This window comes from Scyliorhinus canicula, chromosome 9 (genome assembly GCF_902713615.1).
Source record: "Scyliorhinus canicula chromosome 9, sScyCan1.1, whole genome shotgun sequence".
NCBI lineage: Eukaryota > Metazoa > Chordata > Chondrichthyes > Carcharhiniformes > Scyliorhinidae > Scyliorhinus > Scyliorhinus canicula.
This window is the reverse complement of record NC_052154.1, coordinates 155,863,744-155,885,470: the sequence shown is the minus strand read 5'-3', so window position 1 is coordinate 155,885,470 and position 21,727 is coordinate 155,863,744. Positions and strand designations below refer to the sequence as shown.

Here is a 21,727-nt window from a genome sequence, read left to right as displayed (position 1 = left end):
AATACGAAATTTGGTAATGAACATCCTAGACCTCGAGAACTGGGCTGCTGCTGGTCACAAAATCCATGCCACCTCCACTGGTGCAGCTCCAAGAAGCCGCTCTGGGAAATCTCTGATGTATTTACGTAGATTCTAGTTATGTCACATCTTGCCTGATCAGAGCTGCAATAGCCAATCAATGTGTCCAACATCCCTGCATTTTTTGAAAAAGTGCCATGGGAACTTGATATCAACTCAAGAGGGTAGAAAGAGCATCATTTTAATGTCTCACCTGAAAGATAGCACCTCTGACAGTATAGCGCACCCTCAGTACTGACCCTCCAACAGTACTGGACAGTAAGGCAGTTGCATGCTCCTTCTGTAGGGTGTGGGAGATAAGGGATACGGCCAGTGTCCCCACTGACTACACCTGCGGGAAGTGCACCCAACTCCAGCTCCTCAGAGACCGCATTAGGGAACTGGAGCTGGAGGAACTTTGGGTCATCAGGGAGGCAGAGGGGCAGAGGCAAGGTTCAGGACATGGGCAGCTGTGTTACAGTTAGGGGAAGGAAAGGGAACAGGCAGACAGTGCAGGGATCCCCTGTGGCCATACCCCTTCAAAACAAGTATACCGCTTTGGATGCTGTTGCGGGGAGAGAGAGAGAGAGAGAGAGAGAGAGAGGACCTACCAGGGGAAGACCATAGTGGCCAGGTCTCTGGCGCTGAGCCTGGCTCTGTGGCTCAGAAGGGAAGTAGGGAGAACAGAAAAGCGATAGTGATTGGAGACTCAATGGTTAGGGGAACAGACAGGAGATTCTGTGGTCGCGAACGAGACTCCCAGAAAGTATGTTGCCTCCCGGGTGCCAGGATCAGGGATGTCTCGGATCGAGTCTACAGGATTCTTAAGGGGAAGGTGAGCAACCAGATGTGGATTGGATTGGATTGGGTTTGTTTATTGTCACGTGTACCAAGGTACAGTGAAAAGTATTTTTCTGCGAACAGCTGAACAGATCATTAAGTACATGGGAAGAAAAGGGAATAAAAGAAAATACATAATAGGGCAACACAACATATACAATGTAACTACATAAGCACTGGCATCAGATGAAGCATACAGGGTGTAGTGTTAATGAGGTCAGTCTATAGGAGGGTCATTTAGGAGTCTGGTGACAGTGGGGAAGAAGCTGTTTTTGAGTCTGTTCGTGCGTGTTCTCAGACTTCTGTATCTCCTGCCCGATGGAGGAAGTTGGAAGAGTGAGTAAGCCGGGTGGGAAGGATCTTTGATTATGCTGCCCGCTTTCCCCAGGCAGCGGGAGGTGTAGATGGAGTCAATGGATGGGAGGCAGATTAGTGTGATGGACTGGGCTGTATTCACGACTCCCTGAAGTTCCTTGTGGTCCTGGGCCGAGCAGTTGCCATACCAGGCTGTGATGCAGCCCGATAGGATGCTTTCTATGGTGCATCTGTAAAAGTTGGTAAGGGTTAATGTGGACATGCTGAATTTCCTTAGTTTCCTGAGGAAGTATAGGCGCTGTTGTGCTTTCTTGGTGATAGCGTCGACGTGGGTGGATCAGGACAGATTTTTGGACATGTGCACCCCTAGGAATTTGAAACTGCGAACCATCTCCACCTCGGCCCCGTTGATGCTGACAGGGGTGTGTACAGTACTTTGCTTCCTGAAGTCAATGACCAGCTCTTTAGTTTTGCTGGCATTGAGGGAGAGATTGTTGTCGCTACGCCACTCCACTAGGTTCTCTATCTCCCTCCTGTATTCTGACTCATCGTTATTCGAGATCGGGCCTACTATGGTCGTATCGTCAGCAAACTTGTAGATGGAGTTGGAACCAAGTTTTGCCACGTTGTGTGTGTACAGGGAGTAGAGTAGGGGGCTAAGTACGCAGCCTTGCGGGGCCCCGGTGTTGAGGACTATTGTGGAGGAGGTGTTGTTGTTCATTCTTACTGATTGTGGTCTGTTGGTCAGAAAATCGATGATCCAGTTGCAGAGTGAGGAGCCAAGTCCTAGGTTTTGGAGCTTTGATATGAGCTTGGCTGGGATTATGGTGTTGAAGGCGGAGCTGTAGTCAATAAATAGGAGTCTGATGTAGGAGTCCTTGTTTTCGAGATGCTCTAGGGATGAGTGTAGGGCCAGGGAAATGGCGTCTGATGTGGACCGGTTGCAATGGGATGCGAATTGCAGTGGATCAAGGCGTTCTGGGAGTATGGAGGTGATGCGCTTCATGATCAACCTCTCGAAGCACTTCATTACGACTGAAGTCAGGGCCACTGGACGGTAGTCATTGAAGCATGTTGCCTGGTTCTTCTTTGGTATCGGTATGATGGTGGTCTTCTTGAAGCAGGTGGGGACCTCAGAGTGGAGTAGGGACAGGTTAAAGATGTCCGTGAATACCTCTGCCAGCTAGTCTGTGCAGGCTCCGAGTGCACGACCAGGGATCCCGTCTGGGCCCGTCGCCTTCCGAGGGTTCACTTTCAGGAAGGCCGATCTGACTTCGGAAGCTGTGATGGTGGGTATGGGTGAATTATGGGCTGCTGGGGCACTCGACAGCGAATTGTTGGTCACCTGCTCGAGCCGAGCATAGAATACATTGAGTTCATCGGGGAGGGGTGCGCTGCTGCCAGAGATACTGTTCGGCTTCGCTTTGTTGCCCGTTATGTTGTTTAGTCCTTGCCACAACCATCGAGAGTCTGTCTGTGACTCTGGCTTGGTTTAATATTCTCTCTTGGCATCTTGGATGGCTTTGCGGAGGTCGTACCTGGATTTCTTGTATAGGTCAGGGTCGTCTGACTTGAACGCCTCGGATCTGTCCTTCAGTAGGGAGTCAATCTCGCGATTGACGTACTGCTTTCTTTGGCACACAGTCGTCCACACATTTGCTGATGAAGTCTGTGACGGTGGTGGCATACTCATTTAAGTTGGTCGCTGAGTTCTTAAATATGGACCAGTCCACTGTCCCTAAGGAGTCACGCAAGAGCTCTTCTGTCTCCTCGGACCAGCACTGCACAACCTTCTTAGCTGGATTCTCCCGCTTGAGTTTCTGCTTGTATGCCGGGAAAAGAAGCACCGTCTTATGGTCTAATTTCCCAAAGTGCGGTCGGGGATGGAACGGTAGGCGCCCTTGATTTTTGAGTAGCAGTGGTCAAGAGTGTTGTCATCCCTGGTGGGACAGGAGATGTGCTGGTGGAATTTTGGCAGTACACTCTTGAGGTTGGCCTTGTTGAAGTCTCCGGCCACGATGAACAAGGCCTCCGGGTGTACTGTTTCGTAGTTGTTTATAACTGTATAGTTCGTCCAGCGCCTTCCTTACTTCTGCCTGGGGTGGGATGTAGGTCGCTGTGATAATGGCTGGTGAACTCACGTGGAAGATAATATGAGCGGCACTTCACGGTCAGGTATTCCAGGTCTGGGGAGCAGTAGGTCACCAGGGTCGCCACATCCAAGCACCAGGAGGAGTTGATGAGGAGGCAAACCCCTCCACCCTTCGCTTTCCCTGATGATGCCGTGCGGTCCGCCCGGTGAATTGAGAAGCCTTCAGGTTGTATGGCACAGTCCAGTGAGGCGGGGGTGAGCCATGCCTCTATGAAACAGAGCACACAGCAGTCTCTTACTTCCCTCTGAGAGGTAAGTCTGTTGTTAAGTTCATCCAGCTTGTTTTCGATTGCTTGGACGTTTGCCAGGAGTATGCTGGCGAGCGGGGTCTTGAAACCGCGTTGCTTCAGTTTAACCTGCAGACCACCGAGTTTCCCTCGCTTCCTCGGTCGGCGGCTGCTGCTGGATGATCCTGGGATCCGATGGGAGAAGTCTGACCTTGTGGAAGGTAGGTGGTTGTGTCTGGCGGGGCACCAACGGCATAGCTAAGAAAAAGGATGAGGACCTAAAAGTGATTTTAGGGAGTTAGGTTGGAAGCTAAAGAGCAGGACGAGCAGAGTAATAATCTCAGGATTGCTACCCGGTGCCATGTGCTCGTGAGGGAAGGAACAGAGAGCGAGTGCAGCTGAACACGTGGCTACAGGGCTGGTGTAGGAGGTAAGGCTTCAGATATGTAGATCATTGGGATGCCTTCTGGGGAAGGTGGAACCTGTACATGAGGGACAGGTTGCACCTAAACAGGAAGGGCACCAATATCCTGGGCAGGAGGTTTGCTAGAGCTCTTCAGGAGGGTTTAAACAAGTTTGACAGGGGGATGGGAACCAGAGCTATGGATCAGGGGATAGGGTTGCTGTTGAACAGGCAGAAATAGTATGCAGCGAGTCTGTAAGGAAGGATAGACAGTTGATGGGGCAAAGTTGCACTCAGTGGGATGGGTTAAAGCGCGTCTGTTTCAATGCAAGGAGCGTCAGGAATAAGCGAGATTAACTTAGAGCATGGAACAGCACTTGGAGCTATGATGCTGTGGCCAATACAGAGGCATGGATTTCACAGGGGCAGGAATAGTTGTTAGATGTTCCTGGGTTTAGGTGTTTTAAGAAGAATAGGGAGGAAGGTAAAAGAGAAGGGGGAGTGGCACTGTTAATTAGAGAGTGCATCACAGCTGCAGAAAAGGAGGTCGTCGAGGAGGGTTTGTCTACTGTCAGTATAGGTGGAAGTCATAAACAAGAAAGCAGTCACATTATTGGGAGTTTTCTATAGACCCCCCAATTGCAGGAGAGAGGTGAGTTGTTGTCATGGGTGACTTCAACTTCCCTAATATTGACTGGAACCTCCTTAATGCACATGGTTTAGATGGAGCAGATTTTGTCAGGTGTGTCCAGGAAGGATTCCTGACTCAATATATAGATAGGCCGACTAGGGGGGAGGCCATATTGGATTTGGTGCTTGGCAACGAGCCAGGCCAGGTGTCAGATGTCTCGGTGGGAGAGCATTTCGGTGACAGCGACCACAACTCCTTGACCTTTATCATAGTCATGGAGGGGGATAAGAACAGACAGTATTGGAAGGTATTTAATTGGGGGAGAGGAAATTATACTGCTGTTAGACAGGAGCTGAGAGCATAAATTGGGAAAAGATCTTCTCAGGTTAAAGCACAACAGTAACTTGGGGATTGTTTAAGGAGCACTTGCTACGAGTGCTGGATTGTTTTGTCCCACTGAGACGAGGAAGGAATGGTAAGGTGAAGGAGCCTTGGTTGACCAGAGAAGTGGAGCTTCTAGTCAAGTGGAAGAAGGAAGCTGAAGTAAGGTTGAGGAAGCAAGGATCTGGCATGGCTCTAGAAGGTTACAAGGTAGCCAGAATGGAACTCAAATATGGACATAGGAGAGCTAGAAGGGGCATGAAAAAGCCCTGGTGGGAAGGATTAGGGGAAACCCCAAGGCGTTCTACACTTATGTGAGAAATAAGAGAATGATCAGAGTAAGAGTAGGGCCGATCAGGATAGTGGAGGGAACTTGTGCCTAGTGTCTGAGGGCATGGGAGGCCCTGAATTAATATTTTGCTTCGGTATTCAGTAGAGAGAGGGACCTTGTTGCTTGTGAAAACAGCGGAGACCAGGTTAATAAGCTCGAACAGGTTGATATTAAGAAGGAGGATGTGCTGGAAATTTTGAAAAGCATCAAGATAGATAGGTCCCCTCGGCCAGACGGGATATATCGAAAGTTACTACGGGAAGCAAGGGAGGAGATTGCTGTGCCGTTGGCGATGATCTTTGCGTCCTCACTCTCCACCAGATGATTGGAGAGAGGCGAATGTTGTTCCCCTGTTCAAGAAAGGGAGTAGTGAAATCCCAGGGAATTACAGACCAGTCAGTCTTACGTCTGTGGTGAGCAAAATACTGGAAAAGATTCTGAGGATAGGATTCATGATTATTTATAAAAACATAGTTTGATTAAAGATAATCAGCATGGCTTTGTGAGGGGCAGGTCATGCCTCACAAGCCTCGTTGAATTCTTTGAGGATGTGACGAGACAGATTGATGAAGGTTGGGCAGTGGATGTGGTGTATATGGATTTCAGTAAGCCATTTGATAAGGTTCTCCATGGTAGGCTCATTCAGAAAGTCAGGGCGCATGGGATACAGGGAAATGTGTCTGTCTGGATACAGAATTGGCTGGCCAATAGAAGACAGCAAGTGGTGGTGGATGGAAAGTATTATGCCTGGAGGTCAGTGACCAGTGGTGTCCCGCAGGGATCTGTTCTGGTTCTCTGCTCTTTGTGGTTTTTATAAATGACTTGGATGAGGAAGTGGAAGGGTGGGTTAGTACGTTTGCCAATGACACGAAAGTTGGTAAAGTTGTAGTTAGTGTCGGGGGCTGTTGCAGGTTACAACAGGACGTTGACAGGATGCAGAACTGCGATGAGAAGTGGCAGATGGAGTTCAACCTAGATAAATGTGAAGTGATTAATTTTGGAAGGTTGAATTTGAATGCTGAATACAGGGTCAAAGGCAGGATTCTTGGAAGTGTGGAGGCAGCAGAGGTGGTGGAGTCAGAGTCATTAGAGACATTTAAGCGATTCTTGGACAGGCACATAGATAGCAGTAAATTGAAGTGTTGTAGGTTAGGTTGATCTTGGATAAGGATAAGTGTTCGGCACAACATCATGGGCCGATGGGCCTGTACTGTGCTGTATGTATGTGAGGCATCTGAAACTTTGCAAATCTTTCTGAGGGGAGGCATCTAAAACAATGACTGCAGCAGACATGGACCAATAGAATTTCTCTGGAATATAGTCAGCAGGATACTTTAAGGGACGTTTTCACCAAGCAGGAAAGAGATCAAGAGAATGTTATACTGAAATAGGTTGTTGAATCGGTTTGCCCTCTCTTTATCTCAAACGTATTGTGCCTGCTCCATACAACCACACCCAGGAAGACAACTGAACAAAGGGGCCACAATGTGGAATCACTGCATCAAGGCCAACCAAAGAACAGCTAATATTACCTGGCCTGCCAACTGAGATAAAGTAAGTCTTACAACACCAGGTTAAAGTCCAACAGGTTTGTTTCAAACACGAGCTTTTGGAGCATTGCTCCTTCCTCAGGTGAATTCTGATTCACCCGAGGAAGGAGCAATGCTCCGAAAGCTCGTGTTTGAAACAAAGCTGTTGGACTTTAGCCTGGTGTTGTAAGACTTCTTACTGTGCTCACCCCAGTCCAACGCCGGCATCTCCACATCATAACTGAGATAAAGGCCATACATCCCGTCACACAAAAAAAGGCTGGTCAAGTTATCAAGTTATGGAATGACACTTTATTATGCACTGATGATGGGAAAGGAACTGAAGAGAATTCATTTGAGGGACAGACAGGAGATTTTGAAAGATAATGGAGAGGCAAAGAGAAACTTCACAATAGGAGATTTGTAACTGAGCAGGTGTATCCAGGCTGCTGTGGAATCCTGAACTTGTTTCAAAAAGGCTGACTTGGGCAACAGATGCAGCATTTGCTGGAGGATGTTTCTATAAAGCAGACACAATTCACACATCAGCGATATACAGCACAACCACATGTCAGACTTATTCCAAATACTGTCAATAAAACCACAGATAAGCCTTACGCCTTGCTTCTTCCTCCGAGCTCGAAGTGCCGTGACAGGATTTCCACAGAAAATGCTGCCGGCACCTGGAAAGATAAGCAAGAAAATATTAAGGTGATGAAGCTGTTATTTTTGGGTATATATTTATTATGAAATGACTATATTGGTAGAACTGACTTGTACCAGTGTTTAAATAATTCCAAGCTCTTCCTTCTGACACCTCTCACTCACTACCTCTTCTTGAATATTCCCAGATCCCCCCTCAATTTGCTAACCATCTCCCTAGTTAGATTGATCTAAACGTTCCCCATACCATCCGTAGAAATCAGTTAATTCTAAACTGTCTGCTCACTTCTCCTCTGCCACGCTCATGCCCCTGTCCCTGGCTCTAGTGGTTGTGCCTGGAAGGCTCTTGCTGGTTCCAAATTTACTGAAGTTTGCAGCGTCAGTGGAGCACACCTCATTTGCATGGAGCTGGTGACAGTCTGTGACTCTAGGGGTGCATCTCCTCATTAAGCCGGGGATTTCTCCTTTCCATCTCCCCCTCCCCCTCAGCCCATTCAGTAAAGAGTCTGATGCAAATTGCTCTGTGGCTCCTTGGTATTGTTGGCCTTGCTGACTGACAGCCTATTCTCACAATACCCCTTCCAGTTGACAACTGCAAGGCAGATTGATACTTTTTCTGTAAATTTTTGATCAACAAAAATGATGCACAATGGCACATTCCAAAGCCCAGGACTATGTGCTGAGGGATGCACTGAAGCTTGGGGCAGCTGTCACTGAGGTGCAATAGGAAATGGCCAGTCTAAGATCTTTCAGCCGTAGCGAACTGAGGGGAGTGAATTGTATAGAACCTCATCGGGCTGTATAACTCAATTTGAATGTATGCAGTGACTATTACATGTATCACAATTCTATGGAACAACCTCAGATTGAAACTTGATCAATGCAGACAACTTAAATATCTTGACACCATTTGTAATGACCATTTTATGTTTCTTTAATGTTTCTTTGTCTGTATTGAAGCACCTCAAAGTGCAACATGATGCATGCACATGAAAACATGAATATTATTGCACTTTGTGTGATGGCCATTTTGAAATGTTTGTAATGTTCTATCAGATATTTAACAAATAAAGTATATTTTTGCAAAAAAAAATGTAAAAACCTTTAGCCATGATTTTAGTGTTGCGAGATCAGAAGAACCTACCATTAACTTGCACTCAGTCATCTTTTATAAGTTACTTTGATGCAACAGAAACACCAACCCAAAGTAATTTGATAATGCAGCTTCACCCATATGAACAAAGTTTTGAGTGTACCATATATTGATATAATCCGCCTCACATTTCTAGTCTTGAATTAATTTTCTTTTAAATCAAAAACGCCAAGCTAATTCAGAATTCTCTGCACTTTTGAGGTCAAATTATTTAGGATTTGTTTTTCTTTTCCAAGGACGTCAGTTTTTTCGCCACTATAGGCATTCAGTGGATTTGGCAGATGATGTTTCTGGATGCTCGAGATGCATTTGTAATATTTTACTTCATAACATCAAATGCATTAACAGTGAATGCTTGTATTCAAGATATTAAAGGAATAGATTGGGTAGAGAGAGATAAACTCTTTCTGATGGTTGTGGAGTCTAGGGCTACCGGGCATACAGTGTAAAAAATTAGAGCCTGACCTTTCAGGATATACATCTGCCCACAAAGAGTGGTGAGGTTAGGAACTTCCTTCAGCCAACAGCAATTGATGTTAGAAGAATTGTAAACTTTAAATCTTGAGATTGATGGATTTTTGTTATTCAAAGATATGAAGGGATATGAGGAAAAGCTGGGTATTTGGAGTTAGGTCCCAGGTCAGCCATCATCTCACTGAACCCCCATGGGGTTAAATGGCAACTCCTGCTCCTATGTTCCCACATAATTGAAAAGAGCAGAAAATGCTGAAAGGTGCAAAGGACATCAGCATCATTGAACAATTCCACATATAAGGGGCCATTCAACACATTGTTTGATTGATAGATTTATTATCACATATACCGAAGTACAGTGAAAAGTATTTTTCTGCAGCCAAGGAAATGTACACAGTACATACACAGTAGACAAAAAGAATAATCAACAAAGGACATGACAAATAAGCAATTGGTTACAGTGAGGAACAAGGGCCAAATAGAGCATTTACATGAGCAAGAGTGGGCAGCACGGTAGCATGGTGGTTAGCATAAATGCTTCACAGCTCCAGGGTCCCAGGTTCGATTCCCGGCTGGGTCACTGTCTGTGCGGAGTCTGCACGTCCTCCCCGTGTGTGCGTGGGTTTCCTCCGGGTGCTCCGGTTTCCTCCCACAGTCCAAAGATGTGCGGGTTAGGTGGATTGGCCATGCTAAATTGCCCGTAGTGTCCTAAAAAAAAGTAAGATTAAGGGGGGGGGGGGGGGGGGGGGGGGGGGGGGGTTGTTGGGTTACGGGTATAGGGTGGATACGTGGGTTTGAGTAGGATGATCATTGCTCGGCACAACATCGAGGGCCGAAGGGCCTGTTCTGTGCTGTACTGTTCTATGTTCTAAGAGCAGCATAGGGCGTTGTGCCATTGTGCCTGTGAAGAGCTGTTCAATTAGTCCCATTCCCCTACTCTTTCCCTTAGCATTGTAAATTAAAAATTTTCATTATTTATCTAATATTTTGGGGAAATTAGTATTGAATCTGCTTTTGCCAATCTTTTTGTCAGCACATTCCAAAACACAACTCGCCATGTCGAAGAATATCATTGCACTACTTCAAAAAGGATTAATAATAGAAAGAACTGACGTTTAACTACCATGTGTTAGGTCGCTCGCGCCATCATGAAGTCTGGCATCAGGAATTCCCTTCCTTAAGGCGCCAACAGTAGACCCCATGGAGAGTCTCCCAGCACTGTGTGGTCGCTGGGAAGTTGATGCTTTTCGAGATGCACAATTCTTGTGCTTTCGGGAAGCTGGTCTTCCAGTAGCCGAACTATCATCTGTATTTTAAAAAAAAGTTTATTTTAGAGAGGACTATCAACACATATCTAAAAAAAGATAGTAAAGATTTGCATACATTTCTGCATGGACTATTGCAATCAAATATATTGAATATAATCGTTAACTAGAGAGTTTAAAGCAGGCTTGTCCAACTCACGGCCCATGGGCCGCATTCGGCCCATGAAGTCCATCCACGTAGCCCCCGGAGCCAGTTTTCAAAATATTGGTCAAAAGGGTAAGTTGGAGTGGAAGATTCTGAAAGGAGCTGCTTCTCCAATCACAGGCACTCCACTCCCACATTTGCTGCCTATAGAATCATGGAATCTTTCAGAAGCAAATGCAGGAGACAAACTGTCTGCGATTGGAGGAGCAGAGAACACCAGTAGCAGTGGTTTGCTGGGGAGAAAGAAGTTTTATTTCAGGCAGGGTGAGGGGATGAACAATAGAAAGAGGAAAGAAATTGAGAGAATGAGAGAGAGAGACAGACAGACACACACAGATTGTGTGAATCTCCAGGAAGGAGAGGTGGCAAGGACCCCAGGAAGGAGAGTCTCTCTGAGAGGAGTGAGATGCTGTGGAGCAGGGGTCAGAGGGTGTGGGAAAGGTAGGCCAGCATTGTAACAGGTTGAGTGAGTTTGTGAGTGTGGGGTGATTGAGAGTGAGTGTTTGGGAGTGAGGTATTTAAAGTGATATTTAATGATATATAACTGCAATTTGCATACCGCTATAACTGGTCCACAATGCACGCCTCACACTCATCCCTGGATCATCTCAACAACAAGGACTCCTACATCAGACTCCTATTCATTGACGACAGTTCCACCTTCATCACCATAATCCCGGGCAAGCTCATGTTAAAACTTCAAAACTTAGGACTTGGCTCCTCCCTCTGCAACTGGATCCTCAACTTCCTGACCCACAGACCCCAATCAGTAAGGATAAACAACACCTACTCCACGATAGTCCTCGATGCCAGGGTCCCGCAAGGCTGCCTACTTGCGTTCTTAGCCCCCTATGCACTCAAGTGGGGGGCAAAATTTGGCTCCAATTTCATCTACAAGTTTGCTGATGACGCAACCGTAGTGGGTCAGATCTTGAACAAAGATGAGTCAGAGTACAGGAGGGAGAATGAGAACCTAGTGGAGTGGTGTAACGACAACAATCTCTCCCTCAACGTCAGCAAAACTAAAGAGCTTGTCATTGCCTTCAGGAAGCAAAGTGCTGTACACACCCCTGTCTGCATCAATGCTGCCGAGGTGGAGATGGTTGACTGCTTCAAATCCTAGGTGTGCACATCGCCAACAATCTGTCCTGGTCCACCCACGTCAATGCTACGACCAAGAAAGCACAACAGAGCCTACATTCCTCAGGAAACAAAGGAAACTCAGCATGTCCACATTGATTCTTACCAATTTGTACATATGCACCATAGAAAGTATCCTATCTGGCTGCATCACAGCCTGGTATGGCAACTGCCCGGCCCATGACCGTAAGAAACTACAGAGAATCACGAACACAGCCGAGTCCATCACCCGAAACCGCATCCCATCCATTGACTCTTTACACCTCCCGCTGCCTTGGGAAAGCGGGCATCATAATCAACGACCCTTCCCATCTGGATTATTCTCTCTTCCAACATCTTCCATCGGGCAGGAGATACAAATGTCTGAGAACACGCACTAACAGGTTCAAAAACAGCTTCCTCCCTGATGTTACCAGTCTCCTGAGTGACCCTCTTATGGACTGAACTGATCTCTTCACACATCTTCTCGACTGAGTAGCACTACACTCCGCATGCTCACCTGATGACTGTGTAATCATGCATGTCCTATGTTTTTTCATGTATGGAATAATCTGTCTGGGCTGTACAGTACTTTTCACTGTATCTCAGTTCACTTGACAATAAATCATATTTAATTCAAATTAAATTCAAATGTGGGAGGGATGAGAGAGTGAGTGCATGTGTGTGTGTGTATTGGAGTGAGACAGTTTGCATATGCGAGATGGGGAAGTGAGAGAATAAGTGAGTGTGTACATGTGTGCATGTGGGAGTGAGAGTGTGAGTGTGTGTATGTGTGGGTGTAAGCGGAGTGTGCATGTAGGAGTGTGAAATTGAGTGTGTGGTAGTGAGATATTGAATGTATAGGAGGGAGAGATTGAATGTGTGGGAGGGGAAGAGCAAAGGAGTAAGCAATTATATGTGTGTGTGTGTGTGTGTGGGGGGAGGGGGGGAGAGAGTGTATGTCTGCAGAAGTGAGTGTGTGTGAATACGTGGGAGAGAATATGTGGGGAAGTGACAAGTGAGCATCTGCATGTGGGAGAGTGGGAGAGTGAGTGTGTGCGTGTGGCAGTGAGAGAGTGAGTGGGAGAGAGAGATAGTGGCGTGCTCTACCAGCCACGTCGTGTCCGCCCGGAACTGTGACATGGCCGGTAGATGTCCGATGAGGCCTCCCCCAAGCTTCCCCGGCAGCCACAACACCTCGTGGGATCTACCCAAGATCCCTGCGATGGCACGACCAGAAGCCCATCCAAAATGGATGGGACCAAGCGGTGTGCGCTTATGTAGGCTTTAAACCTACTTAAACGTACACACCTGGGATCCACCGGACACCCGACATCTAACAGCCTCGCCAGGAAGTCCCCAGCTGGGCGCCATTCAGTACTGGTCCACACAGATATGGACCAGATGGAACGGTACCAGGGGTGGTCTCCCGGACCATCGGAGGGGGGGTGAAAAGGGGCGTGGGAATAGCTGAAAAGGGGGACACTCAGTGACCCCATAGCGGGGTGTCTTCACTTGGGGGGTAAGGTGTACTGCCCATTTGTGTGGCTGATGACATTGTCTGTGGGTGGGGAGACCCACAAGCCCACTGAGAGACCAGGGCATCCTTTCAAAATGGCGGCCCGATCTCGGAGGAACCGGTCTAGCCGGAGTTCAGCTCCCCAATGATGAAAATAATAGATGAAAATAATTGTAAGTGTGGGCTAAACCGGTGAGAAACTCCCCAGGGCCCCAAAAAGTGACGAAGTGTGGTTAGATAGCGATGGGAACTCACCAACAGAGCCGGCGGGGAACCCCCAGCAAAACGCGCCACTGAAATCTTTCCGTTAGATTGCGTCAATTGTGTGTGACATGTATGTGAGAGAGGCTGTGAGAGAGGGGGAGAGAGAGTGACTGGATTCTCCGATTCTACGGCTAAGTGCCGACACCAGCGTGGGAACTGTGGCGTTCTACAATGCCAGAATAGGTGCCGGCCGCATGTGGAACTGACCTGCCAAATAGTGCCCCCCCTGGGCACCCCCTCGCCACCCCGGTCCACCCCTCGCTGAAACCCCCCTGGCCAGCGGCAGGGCTCCATCCCCCAACTGTGCCAGCGCTGGACAGTCTGCTGCCGCCACGCCAGGTTCCCAAAAACTGAGAGCACAAGTGAACCGTGCCATCGTGAACTCGGGGATGGAGTATCAGGGGAGGGCCTTCAGGTAACATCCTGAAGCCGTCCCAACTGCGAGCGGTGTACTCTCTGATGACGCCGTTTTGGCGGGGGGAGCATCCGTAAACAAGTGTCGCCCCCGATTCGGTCGTTAAAAGGGATTCTCCGCCCGGTCGCCAATTACGAAATCCGAATCGTCAAGCGGAGAATCCTGCCCAGTGTGTGTGAGAGAGCAAGAGTGTAAGAGAGAGAGAGTGAGAGCAAGTATGAGAGTAGTGAAAGTGAATGAGTTTCAGGGTTTGCACTCACTCTCACCAGCTCACATTAACATGCTCACACCCACACACAGTGGGTAAGGCTGTGATTGAAACTCTGAAACTAGCATATTCATTGCCCCTCTCAAACTCTGGTCATTTTTATTAATTAGTCTGTTTTTAACTTAACAATTAATTGCTTTGACATTGCTTTATTTTTGCTTGCAAATTTTTTTTTTTTATTACAACTTTTTAAAAAAATGCAGTTTAATGTTGTGCCAAACATTGGTCGCGATTCTCCGGAAAAATTTCTAAGTTCATTTGTGGCAGGTTTATCAGAGAGTTTCCCACAGGCCCTGCCGGCGAGTTCCCCACCGCTATTCAATGACACGTAGTCATTTTTGGGGGCCTTAGGAAGTTTCTCACTGGTTCAGCCCATACGTAGAATTTTTTTTTGAGCACTGGGGAGCTGACCTCAGATCGGGTTGCCATTTTGAAAAGGTTCCCCGATCTCGAAGTGAGCTTGTGGGTCCCCCACAACCTCACCCATGGGCAATGCCACCCCTCCACACACATGGGCACTACCACACACCACCCAAGTAAGGACACCCTGCAATGGGGTCCTGCACTTCTCCCCCTCTTCAAGCCCCCTTGGGGTCCTGGCACTCGCCAGTGCGAAATGGTGCCCGGCTGCAGCCTCGCTGGGGAGGCTGTAGAATTGAGGTAGGCCTGTGGATGCTGGTTAAGTTTGCTGAAGCCAGTTTAAAACCAGCTTCGGCGTGCGCCGTTTGGTCTCACCCTGTGTGTGAGATTCGGACTCTGATGCTTTGCGGGACTTGGGTGAATCCCGTGAGGCATGAATACTGTCGGAAAGCCCACAAGAGGGCTCTCCCGATATTCACCGGCCGCATTCCGCTCAAGGGAGACCACCACGCAGCCAGTGGATCGTACCCATTATCTTTCCGAAATGTTCTCATTGATACCTTGAATGAGAATAAAATGGAAATATATTCCCACACGTAAAAAAGTTGGACAAGCCGAGTCCAAAGTCAGATCCTGCGATAAGACACTAGAAACATTCTTTTTAATAACCATATTTGACGGGTGCTTTAAATAATTTCTTGTGAGTTATTCCACAGACCTAGATTTTCAAGATCCTCAGCAGAGATGCCATCCTTAATGGCTTCCTTCACAATTAGCCAATCCTTTTTGACGGTACAGTTAGATTGAATGCAGGTCTCACTCACAGGAATGTCGTCCAAATACTTCAAATGTGGGATTAACTTTTTAACCATCTCCCTGTAGTTACAATTTGAATCCTGGATGGGGAGGTAGAAAAAAGAAAACAATGACAACTATTTGCATTGCAATTAATGGATATTGCCAAGACAAAATTCTAAGTGGTCAGAGCCACTGACAGAGTGGCTGTTTTTTTTCGGACCTTTACCCCATTCGGAGGGTGGATGCGTGACTGCAAATGGTGTAGGGCTGGCCAGAGGGAAGTCTGACTCCGCTGGTGGGACTGGTGGATGGATCCATGGACCAGAAGTGGGTTGAGAAGAAGGGAGCAGGAGAATCTTGGTGTGCCACAGCTTTAGATGGTGGAGGGTGCAGGGCCTGCGCGGCCTACCCAATGGTCAATGGATCAACTGGTGGACTTCCTAAATGAGACGTTCAGCCAGCAGAGGAGAGAGGCCCATGAGGACCTAGCCAAGGCTGTAGATCTGAAGTCAAGAATCGATTGAGTGGTGCAGAGGCTGGAGACTCAGGGCTAAGATATCCGGAATGTGGAGGAGGTGGTGGGGGAGTACGAGGAGCAGTTAGCTTTGTTGGCAGCCAAGATGGAAGTAATGCGAGAGACCTAGAACTGGCTACAGGAGAAGGTAGAGGACATTGAGAACCGCTCCTGGAAGCAGAACTTGAGAATTATAGGGATGGCTGAAGGCATTGAGGAAGCAGACACTGCCATATATGTGACCAAAATGAGATGGGTGAGGCAGGTGAGGAGATGCCCCTGAGAGGGGGGGGTGAGCTGCGAGCGTATCAAGACCTGGGCCTGGATCTGACGAAGAGGAGGGCCGGATTTAATCAGGTGGTGGCTGCCCTCTTTAAAACAATGGGTGAAGTTCGGGATGTCGTACTTGGCTCACCTCTGGGTGACCTTTAACAACAGAGAGCACTATTTTTGGACCACCAGAGGAGGTGATGGATTTTTGAGAGACAATGGACTGGCAGGTGAAGGAGGACATTGAACTGTGGAGGAGGGGTGTGGAGATGAATGTTGTTTCTTTTTTCCTGTATTTTGGTAATTCCTGTATCTTTTGTTCTGTTGGTGGTTGGGGAACTTTTAAGAACATAAGAACATAAGAACTACGAGCAGGAGTAGGCCATCTGGCCCCTCGAGCCTGCTCCGCCATTCAATGAGATCATGGCTGATCTTTTGTGGACTCAGCTCCACTTTCCGGCCCGAACACCATAACCCTTAATCCCTTTATTCTTCAAAATACTATCTATCTTTACCTTAAAAACATTTAATGAAGGAGCCTCAACTGCTTCACTGGGCAAGGAATTCCATAGATTCACAACCCTTTGGGTGAAGAAGTTCCTCCAAAACTCAGTCCTAAATCTACTTCCCCTTATTTTGAGGCTTTGCCCCCTAGTTCTGCTTTCACCCACCAGTGGAAACAACCTGCCTGTCTATTCCCTTCATAATTTTATATGTTTCTATAAGATCCCCCCTCATCCTTCTAAATTCCAACGAGTACAGTCCCAGTCTACTCAACCTCTCCTCGTAATCCAACCCCTTCAGCTCTGGGATTAACCTCGTGAATCTCCTCTGCACACCCTCCAGCGCCAGTACGTCCCTTCTCAGGTAAGGAGACCAAAACTGAACACAATACTCCAGGTGTGGCCTCACTAACACCTTATACAACTGCAGCAAAACCTCCCTAGTCTTAAACTCCATCCCTCTAGCAATGAAGGACAAAATTCCATTTGCCTTCTTAATCACCTGTTGCACCTGGATGCCAACTTTCTACGACTCATGCACTAGCACACCCAGGTCTCTCTGCACAGCAGCATGTTTTAATATTTTATCATTTAAATAATAATCCCGTTTGCTGTTATTCCTACCAAAATTGATAACCTCACATTTGTCAACATTGTATTCCATCTGCCAGACCCTAGCCCATTCACTTAACCTATCCAAATCCCTCTGCAGACTGCCAGTATCCTCTGCACATTTTGCTTTACTACTCATCTTAGTGTCGTCTGCAAACTTGGACACATTGCCCTTTGTCCCCAACTCCAAATCATCTACGTAAATTGTGAACAATTGTGGTCCCAACACTGATCCCTGAGGGACACCACTAGCTACTGATTGCCAACCAGAGAAACACCCATTAATCCCCACTCTTTGCTTTCTATTAATTAACCAATCCTCTATCCATGCTACTACTTTACCCTTAATGCCATGCATCTTTACCTTATGCAGCAACCTTTTGTGTGGCACCTTGTCAAAGGCTTTCTGGAAATCCAGATATACCACATCCATCGGCTCCCCGTTATCTACCGCACTGGTAATGTCCTCAAAAAATTCCACTAAATTAGTTAGGCACGACCTGCCCTTTATAAACCCATGCTGCGTTTGCCCAATGGGGCAATTTCCATCCAGATGCCTCGCTATTTCTTCCTTGATGATAGATTCCAGCATCTTCCCTACTACCGAAGTTAAGCTCACTGGCCTATAATTACCCGCTTTCTGCCTACCTCCTTTTTTAAACAGTGGTGTCATGTTTGCTAATTTCCAATCCGCCGGGACCAGTCCAAAGTCTAGTGAATTTTGGGAAATTATCACTAGTGCATTTGCAATTTCCCTAGCCATCTCTTTTAGCACTCTTTTAGCATTCCATCAGGGCCAGGAGACTTGTCTACCTTTAGCCCCATTAGCTTGCCCATCACTACCTCCTTAGTGTTAACAATCATCTCAAGGTCCTCACCTGTCATAGCCTCATTTCTATCAGGCTATGTTATGGTATGTTATTTGTGTCTTCCGTCAAGACCGACCCAAAAAACCAGTTCAGTTCCTCAGCCATTTCCTGATCTCCCATTATTAAGTCTCCCTTCTGATCCTCCAAAGGACCAATATTTACCTTAGCCACTCTTTTTCATTTTATATATTTGTACAAACTTTTACTATCTGTTTTTACTTCCCGTTTTATTCCTTTTAGTATTACTGGGCCTATTCACTGAGCTCCCCTCAGTCACTGTACCTTGTACTGTCGCCCTTTTTGATTTTTGACTATGTCTTCTCTGCCTTACACTTTCCCCCTTATTGCCTTTTGTTTATGTTCCTGTTTTACTGCCTTCCGACTTCCTGCATTGATTCCCATCCCCCTGCCACATTAGTTTTTCTCCTCTAAGATGTCTCGATGCAATGAGGGGGTGAAAGCACCTTTTGTGCTTTCTTTCCCTTTTATTTTTTCTTATTGCGCTGTTCGTTACGAGGTGTGTGAGCGGGTAGGGGTTAGATATGAAGAAGCGTGGGGTGGCGGTGTGTGGCATTTGAGGTGGGGATTATAATAGCGGATTTGGGGTGGGGAGTTTGTGATGGTAAATGGGAAATTGGACGGGATGCCAGCAGTCCTGGTAAATGTTCATGCCCCAAACTGAGACGATGTGGAGTTTATGAAGCAAGTATTGGGGGAAGTTCCCGGACCTGGACATGCACCGGCTGATTATGGGTGGGGACTTTAACACGATCATTGATCCGGCGTCGGACCGGTGGAGCCGAGGTCGGAGAGAGTATCGGCAGTGGCGAAGAGTGAAGGAGTTTTCATATTTCTGTCATGCGCAGTGGATTTACTCGTGGATCAATTTTTTGTGGTGGGTAAGTCGTTGCTGGCTGGGCTGGTAGACTCAGGATACTCGCCGATTGTGGTCTTAGACCACGCACTGCATTAGGTGGATTTGTGTGGATCGGAGGTTGGGGGATGGGGGGGGGGGGGGGGTTGGTGGTGCCTGCAGTGGAGGCTGGGTGTAGGATTACTAGTGGAGGAGGTGTGTGAGTGGGTGAGGGCCGCCATCTAGGGGTACATGGAACTACACGACACAGGTGAGATCTTGGCCGCCATGCTGTGTGAGGTACTCAAGGCAGTAATTAGGGAGGAGTTTATATTGATTCGGGTGTACAGGGAGAAGGAGCGAACCGGGATGGCATTGGTTGGTGGGCGAAGGTTTGCGGGTGGATAGGAGATACGCGGACGCCCTGGAGGCAGGATTGTTGAAGGAGAGGCAGAAGCTCCAGATGGAGTTTGGGCTGGTGTCCACAAGGAAGGCAGTGGGGCAGTTGTGGAGGGCCAGGGGGCAGTGTATGAGTATGGGGAGAAGACTAGTAGGATACTGGCACACCAGCTCAGAAAACAAGATGTGGCGAGGGAGATTGGTAGGGTGACGGACACCAAAGGTGGAGTGGTACTGGAGCTGGTGGGGGTGAATGGGGAATTTGAGGAATTCTACAGGAGGCTTTATGAATCCGAGCCCCCGAGGGGGGGCAATACGGAATTTTCTGGACGGGCTGGAATTCCCCAAGATGAACCAGGGCCTGATAGAGGGGCTGGGAGAACCCATTTGACTGGTGGAGGTGAAGGGCATGGGTGTAATACAGGCAGGGAAGACCCCGGACCCAGGCGGCTTCCCAGTAGAATTTTATAAAATGTTTTCGGGAAACCTGTGGGTGGAGAAAGTCTCACGAGTAAAGATGATGTTGGAGCGGGGGCAGGAGGGGGTTGGGTGGGGCTGTCCTTGCCAAATTTAATAAATTACTGCTTTGCTACTGGGTGTCAAATGTAGCCATGGTAAGGAAGTGGGCAGTGGGAGGGGGGTCCGGTATGGGAGCCGATGGAGACAGCCCCGTGTAAGGTCACTGGCTTGTGGATGCTGTTGATGGCGCCTTTGCCATTCTCGCCAGCCAGGTACTCCACAAGTCCATTAGTGGTGGGGGCCCTGAGGGTGTGGGGACAATGGCGGCAGCACCTCAGGCTTGAAGGGTCCTCAGTTTGGAACCCGATCTATGTGAATCACGGGTTTGTTCCAGGGCGGGCTGGACGTGGGGTTTCAGTGTTAGTGGCGGGCGGGGATCGAGCAGTTTGGGGATTGCTTCGTGGGTGCAGCTTCCCGAGCTTGGAGGGACTGGTAGAGGAGTACAAGTTGCCCAGCGGAAATGGATTCCGATACTTACAGGTGCGGAATTATGTGGAAGGGTCTGCCCGGAGATGGAAACCGTTTATTGCTTTCTTCCAGGACAGTTAAGTCAGCAGGGAGCAGGGGTGGAGGGAGGGAAGGCAGGTTGTTCGTTACTTATTTAGTTATGGTGTGATTCCTGTTTGTTCTTTTTTGATCTTGATTGTGGTTGAGTTTGATGTTTATTTCTAAATGCCTTAATAAAAATATCTATTAAAGAAGCCATTTGCATGTTAATTTTTGATCAGCCATGACAACAACTTGTTTTGATCAAGTACCTGTAACAGTTTAAAAGAAAGTTCCTAGGCGCATCATAGAGGGCATAAGACAAAGGGCGCGATCCACCGGCCACGTCGCATGCACTCCACCTTGCGGACGATGCAGCTGGTGAATGCCGGAAGAGCCCTTTCGCTGGATTCCTGACAGTCTTTGTGCCTTGCGGGTTTCACCCAAGCCTCGCGAGGCGTCCAAATCCAAAACACGCTCACAACGGGCATGACCAATTGGCACGCACCAAAGCTGGTTTTAAACCGACTGCGGCAAACTTCCCCGGTATCCACTGGCAACAGGGGTACCACCGGCCTCCCCAGCGATGCTGCCAACAGGCACCGTTCAGCACTGGTCCACACAAACATGGACCAGGCGGAACGGCAGCTGGGAGTCTCCCAGGCCATCAGAGACCCCTGGGTGGTCAGGGTAAGTGCAGGGTGCCTCCTTGACCCCTCCCTGGAACACGGGCACCTTGGCACTGCCCAGCAGGCACCTTGGCACCACCACCCTGGCACTGCCAAGGTTCCCGGGTGGGACTGTCAAGCTGGCAGCATTGCCTGGGTGCCAGGGTTCCAGTGCAAGGGTGCCTGAGTGCCAGGGTGGCACTGTCAAGGGTCAGGGGCCGAGGGTGGGGTGGATTTGATGGGTGGCTGTGTGCAGGGCAGGTAGGTAGGGGCTTCCGGGATGTTGGAGGGGTGTTGGGTGGGGGTCCTGGAAGGGAGGGGGTGCTTTAAGGGGGGCCTGAAGAGGGGGAATCCCCAGGGACCCCATAGTGGTGTGTCCTCACTTGGGAGGGGGGGGGGGGGGGGGGGGGGGGGGGGGGGGTAGTGCCCATATGTGTGGGGGGTGACAATGCCCATGGGTGAGGGGACAAACTCACTTAGAGGTCGGGCACCCTTTGAAAATGGCAGCCCAATCTCTTTCAGCTCCCCAGTGCTAAAAACAATTCTATGTTGGATTGGTTTGTTTATTGTCACCTGTACTGAGGTACAGGGAAAACTACTTTTCTGCGATCAACAGATCATTAAGTACATGAAAATAAAATAAAAGAAAATACATAATAGGGCAA

The 21,727-nt window shown here is 48.2% G+C and overlaps 1 protein-coding gene across 6 annotated transcripts in view; it reads right to left on the bottom strand.

The window, feature by feature from the left end:
- The window catches only part of lrrc56 (leucine rich repeat containing 56), a 244,298-nt gene that overhangs the window by 25,563 nt on the left and 197,008 nt on the right, over positions 1-21,727 (bottom strand). For all 6 annotated transcript variants that reach the window (XM_038807997.1, XM_038807995.1, XM_038808000.1 and 3 more), the window contains 3 exons: positions 15,290-15,467; positions 10,280-10,462; positions 7,485-7,549 (listed from right to left, as the gene is read on the bottom strand). In XM_038807997.1, the coding sequence (XP_038663925.1) occupies positions 7,485-7,549; positions 10,280-10,462; positions 15,290-15,467 (426 nt within the window). The remainder of the gene's footprint in view (positions 1-7,484; positions 7,550-10,279; positions 10,463-15,289; positions 15,468-21,727) is intronic.